At 38.0% G+C, this 6,440-nt stretch overlaps 1 protein-coding gene across 1 annotated transcript in view; it reads right to left on the minus strand.

The window, feature by feature from the left end:
• Nucleotides 1-5,351, minus strand: part of prom1b (prominin 1 b) — a gene marked incomplete at both ends in the record, with an annotated part of 8,177 nt that extends 2,826 nt beyond the window's left edge. Inside the window, 9 exons of the mRNA XM_010773856.1 lie at nt 114-177; nt 328-402; nt 510-727; nt 1,533-1,622; nt 2,045-2,108; nt 2,222-2,342; nt 3,957-4,162; nt 4,260-4,286; nt 5,290-5,351. Of these exons, the coding sequence (XP_010772158.1) occupies nt 114-177; nt 328-402; nt 510-727; nt 1,533-1,622; nt 2,045-2,108; nt 2,222-2,342; nt 3,957-4,162; nt 4,260-4,286; nt 5,290-5,351 (927 nt within the window). The remainder of the gene's footprint in view (nt 1-113; nt 178-327; nt 403-509; nt 728-1,532; nt 1,623-2,044; nt 2,109-2,221; nt 2,343-3,956; nt 4,163-4,259; nt 4,287-5,289) is intronic.
• Nucleotides 5,352-6,440: the final 1,089 nt, after the last annotated feature.

Genomic DNA, 6,440 nt, shown 5'->3' on the forward strand with positions numbered 1-6,440 from the left:
TTGTGTGGCATTGCTCTTAAGCTTACTCTAAACCATCCCAAACAAACAAACACACACACACACACACACACACACACACACACACACACACACACACACACACAGTTAAGTACCTGAGACAATGTTTTTAGTTTGTTCTTTAACCAGTTGTGGTGTATCATTAAAGGATGAGTAACCCTGGAGGTGAAGAGTGAGAAAAGAGAAAATATAAAATTGTTTTAAATAGGGAGGCTTCTTCAAGAATACGATAGGTGAAAAAGATAGTGACAACATAAACAGGAGGAGGATGATGATGATGATGATGATGAGCTGGAGACAGAGACTAACCTTTTGTACAATGTTGCTGAGGTCTGTTCTCAGGACAGTATCGATATTGACCAGGGCGTGATTAACATCTGGCAGCTTATGAAGGGAAAGATACAAACATAGATCAGTAAAAATGGCCGTTTAAGATGCTTGTTTCCATTTTCAGTTGTGTTGATTGTGAGACAATCTTTAGTTCCTGGTACCTTAGAGTAGTCAGAGTTGATCCCCAGCTGGGCGAGCGTGGAGCGGATGGTGTTACAGGTGGACGACACAGCTCCATTAGTGCAGGCAGGGTCTGATAAAGTGTTGGAAAGAGAGGCCCGCTCCCCAGATAGACTGGCCTGAAGCTTTGCTGTCCCCTCCTGAAGAACCTCCAGAGAGGAGCTGACGTTCTCCAGAGCCTCTTTAGTCTCCCGCATGGCTGCAGGAAGCAGAGGGAGGATGACATTTTAAAATAGGCTGATAAAAAATCCACATTTACTAAAATAATCCACAACAGTGTGCTGTTTTGAATTGTCCAACATGTGATCTTCAAATGGTTTACATTAATAGAATGTACATTCACAATTCAAAAAACTATCACAGAATTACAAACAGGATGACAACAACGCTGATTACACTGACGACAGACCAACAACCCACAAAGGGAAACCACAATACAAAACACAACAGGGGTTCAGATCAGCTCTGGTTACCTTTGATGGCATTCTCAACTTTAGCTTTAGATAAAAGAAGAATGTGCGGAAATTGGAGAGGAAAAAGGAAGATTAAAAGATGTTGAGGATATGCCTTTGAAGACACCACGGCAGTATTCAAACCATAATAGAGGAAACTGCATATAAAACGTATCATGTAGCATGACATGATAAGTGCGGCAACAATTCACAAATATATATTGGACATTTGTAGCATTAGTGTGACAATTACATTTTCACTTCACCAAAATAAGGGTTGATTTACAATTTCAGTTTATACCGTGTTTTGGGGGATATTTTAATTAAACAACACAGTTTATCTTGACATGATTAGAAGTCTGAGTTTATGCAAAACATGAGCAGCCATTTACATTGTAGCAACATAATTCATGGGTGGAGAGGTTTTTCTTTGATTTTCAAATTGAATGTCACCAATCAGATATGGTGACAGAACGGGGTGACATTGTGTTATCAACGCTGCATTCTGAAGCTGTGTAAACTGTACAGGAGCTCATTCAGAGTGTGTGTTACCTCCTGCCATCCGCAGCGCATTGTCCAGTGAGGGCACCACCTCTCTCTCCAGCTGACTGTGGATCCTCCCACCAAGTAAAGGTCCAATGTCTGTCAGGAAACACAGAGAGATCAGATTATATGAGAAAACTACAGCTAAATATGACTAAACACAGCAAGCCACAGACAACCAAGTGAGATACATTACTCTGTATCACTAAGGAGTTTGTTGGCTTTGCTTTATCTATCATGTTGGCTGTGTTAATCTATTTGGCATTAATTATTGGCTGGCGTGTGAAAAAATATTTTATTATAAGTTTTTTATTCGTTTAATATTTGGTAGTTCTTAGTCTCCAAGACAAAAGTTTAAAACATTTCAGTCAGTGAAAGAGGAACATATTGTATATATTATTTTCTAGAGGTTTTGTGAAGGAGGGTATTTGTATCCTCTAAGGACATCAGATAAACGTCTTTAAAGGGGAGGCACAAAGGTTAAACAAATAATGTAAGTAAACAGTCTGAGTTCAACTCACTGTCAAGGTCTGACAGGACTTTGTTCTTTGCCGTGGTGTACTGGGCTGTCATGTATTCAATTTGCTGCAACAGAAAACAGGCATCACTCATTTAAACATACATTTTCATTTGATATATATAAGGCTTTTACATAGAAAGGTGTGAGTGTGTGTGTGTGGGGGGGGGGGAGGACATACCGTAGGTGTGTTGTTAGCAAATGTCTTAAGGTCCCTCATGTTGGTGTTGATTAACCTTCGAGTGTTCTTAATCTGGGCGCTGACATTGTGGTTTGCAGCATAGGCGATGAACACTCCCAGGCTAAAACACACACATTATTTTATCAATTTTTATATATGATCACATACAGTAGGTACAATTTGACTAAAGTATATACAGTGTTCACCAGCAGAGGGCAGCATGGCTACATCAAGATGTACTTCTGATCACTCACTGAAAGTTCACAGAGACATGTAACAGGCCTGAAAAATCACATTTCTCAGCTACATAACTCTCTTGTATATACTCTCTATGTATATACCTCTTTGGGCTCTTCACAGTCACATGTCAAATACACTTTATGATGTGCAAGAACTTTCTCCTGATGTGGAGTTGAGAGAGATTTTGCAAAGATCTACATGATGAACAGTCAATAAATGTACTTAATATATGAGTCTCTTTTGGAAACCTCATACTTCACTTACCTTCTAAATTAATCTATTTTGCATCTATTACCTGAGGATTGGTAGCGATTTAACTTGATTATGGATAAAGACTTTAACTTACCTCACATTTATATCTCAGAAATTACGTACATTTGATGTTGTTAAATACTTTAAAAAACGTACTGTAATCAAATACAAATGTGGCATAGATAACGCTCTCATAATTCACTGGTGAAAACAAGGATGATGTTGAAGTCTATTAAGGTGTTGAGCTGATGATATGCAAACTTCAGCAGAGTTTTTTAAATGATAACTTTAATAATTACGTTTGTGATTGCTATTCCTGAACTTTGAAGATATTTTACACCTGTTAAAGTTATTCAATGGTACAGCCATATAACTGATTTATTCACTTTGCTGAACCTGAAGAAAAGACTTGATTGAGTGTCAACAGAAGGAAGGATTGTGTGAGATATAAAATAATTAACCCTGATATATGAATATCACCAATTGATGTACTTACATGGTGGGTGTGTGTGTGTGTGTGTGTGTGTGTGTGTGTGTGTGTGTGTGTGTGTGTGTGTGTGTGTGTGTGTGTGTGTGTGTGTGTTAGCATGCATGTTTGTGATGTGAAAGCACTCATTCCGACAGAGAGCCCCCTTTACAGTCTTTACAGCCCTTTACAGGTGATATCAGTGCCACCTAACTGTCCTGCAGTTTCTCTGACTGTGCACCTGTCTCCTACACAGCGGGTGATCCGCAGGTAATCTCCTGTCTGTATGTGAGCAGATGTTTTTAAAGGAGAACTCCACAGATGTACACATCTAAGCTTGTTTAGAGGTCTGGTGGATTATGACAGGATATGTTACCAAAAGGTTTTATAAAGCCTATCGTGGATTCAGCGGGAGCTCTGCAAAATCTGAAAAAGAGGCTTCAGGTGACGACAAGTTTTGAATGAGAAAACAATATACCGCATATAGAGTTAGAAAGCAGTGAGGTTTCCAGACCTCTTGAAGCTAGTAGCTGGAGACAACATTAGCCACCACTAGCACAACATTTCTGAAACTCCTTTTGGACTATTAGCAGTCAAGGTGCATTAAAGGTAATGTCGGCCTCCAGGGTTTCACGAGAATGAAAAAGACACTTGATTTTTTGTAGAAGATTTCTACAGTCTCACACTTCCATGATGCACACAGTGAGAACATACATGAGACCTAATAATACCTTTCAAAAAATCCTCATGATGATAAATAAGATGATAAAGACTCACGACATGAAGATGGAGGTGGCGACGAGCAAGGCGGTGTAGAAACCTCTCTGACAGTCTATGTTTTTTCTTTGTCTCTGGTGCATCTCCCCTCCGCAGTTGTCACAGCAGCGACACACACAGAAACACATGGCGATGATGGGCACCAGGACCACGAACAGGATGCCGATAGTCGCACATATGAGGAAACCCGCCTCGTAGCAGATCGTCTGCAGGAGAGGATATAAACAGTCATCATTCCACCTCACATCCTTTCTGAGACATTTTGGAGTATAATGTGAAAACATAATGTTATGAGGAGTTTACCTGTAGTAACAGCACCACATTGTCTGGCTGTGACACACACACACACACACACACACACACACACACACACACACACACACACATGGCAAAAGGGTAAGAAAGACAAACAAATCAAGGTCAGCCAAAAGATTAGGAGGCAGAGGAAACATCATTCTTAAAACCTAGTCTATACAAACATTTTCTCTTGCTTTTATTTGATATCTTATTGTTTTTATTTCAGATCGTTAACTTTTTTTCTAACCACAGTGTCTACTTACTTATTCTCAATTTGCACATTCTTTTTTATTTTGTGAATTATATGATGGTTAAAGGTGGAGTAGGTCATTTTGGAGAAACCAGCTCGAGTGCGCTAGAATTTGAAAATACACAGCCGGAAAAAATCTGCCACTTCCTCACAGAGCACCTCCTCCAACACACACGAACGCGCACATGACCAATGAGGGCACGAGATAAGTTTGTGCACAGATGGAAGGCTGACAGGCAGGTAGGCCATCCAGTTACTTTAGCCGGGCCGGCTAAAATGATTGGTCGTGCTTTTTACAGCGCTACGGCTTCCACAGGTGTGTGTCAAAGCACTTAAGATATTCATTGCTATCGGGATGTTAAGAGCATTCCATGGAATATGACAAAAAGTGTATCTCGAGCCGGTTTCTCAAACGTACCTACCCCACCTTTAACTGCCTTTTTGTTTTGTAAAGTACTGTTTTTAATAATAACAAGCGTCAAATCAAAGTGGGGGAATCCCAAAAAACTTGTTGGAATCGCAGTGACAAGGCTATTATATTACCCTTTTGTGATTTTTACCATTATGTGTTTAAAATATTATAGAGACTTTATAGATTATTTCATGTTCTATTAAAAAGACCACTCTAAGGCCTTAAAGTCCCATTGAAATGATTACAAATAAATGCAAAAAACTAAATCTCTTACAGGTGTTAAATTAACAAATGTATTAACCAGTTAAATATCATTACTGCTTATTATCAAGACTAAAATATTTAATCTCAATAATCTTTTAAGCCAAACATACCTTTCTCCATTCTTCTATTTTGATTCCTCCCATGTTTTGTTGAATAACTTTAATAATGAGATCTGAAAAAAAAGATAGAAGAGATAGGTAAGCACACAAGTCTTTCAATCTGCAGAAATGTAATTATAATCACTTGCAGAGTTTACCAGGGTGTATACAGATTGTACAGAACGTGGTATGAGTCATCTGCCAATTTTACAGTACGAACAATCAAACACACTTCCTGCACTACATTTGACGAGCTAAGCTGGAGGGAAAAATCCATTTATCTGTTCATGAGCAGACAACACAGCTTACGTGGATTCATATTTTAATTTCCCGTGGACAGTATTGCGGAAGGATTTATCTACTCTTATATCTGACAGATGTGTGTTTTTACGGAGGCTGTTATTACTGTGTAGTTTGCCGATGAGAAATGCACTTCAGTCCATCTGTCTGTGTGTGTTTTTATAGGTCAGCCATCACTAAGCTCACCTGGATGGTGACTCACCCTAAATGTGAATCGGGGACACGGTGATTTCTGTGCACACGTACTGGCAATAACACTTGTATGCACACAGACTCATTCACAGTATATATTTTACAACATGTAAAGTTAAAAAATACATTATTTACAAGTGGATGTGTGTTCATCTACAGATCAAGAATACAATGTGTACACAAACCAGTGGAGGAACGGAAGCACTTAATTTACTCAAGTATTCTTTCGATGATTATACTTTTTATTTTCTGAAACTTATATATACTTCTACTAAACTACAATTGAGGGATAATATTGAGCTTTTTTTCTGTATTATAATTTTCTCAAATATAATAATAGACAATAATAATAATAGATATAATATAGATATATAGATATAATAATAGAATAATAATAGAAAACTTATATATTATTATGCACTATTATAGGCAGCACACAAAATGGCTACCATTGGCTACAACATGACCTGCTTACACATGAATGCGTAAATATTTAGAAATCTATCAAATGAAACTGTTTTTATTTTTCTGAAACTGCATTTTTGGTTCTCTGGTTGAGATTTATTTTTGATGCTTTGTACTTTTACCTATGTACAATGTTTTATTTAGGGTTTTTACTAAAAGTTCATAAATAAAAGATCTGAATACTTATTTCACCAGAGATACAGACA

This window comes from Notothenia coriiceps, unplaced genomic scaffold (assembly GCF_000735185.1).
Source record: "Notothenia coriiceps isolate Sejong01 unplaced genomic scaffold, NC01 NC01_scaffold00013002, whole genome shotgun sequence".
In the NCBI taxonomy this organism is placed as follows: Eukaryota; Metazoa; Chordata; class Actinopteri; order Perciformes; family Nototheniidae; genus Notothenia; species Notothenia coriiceps.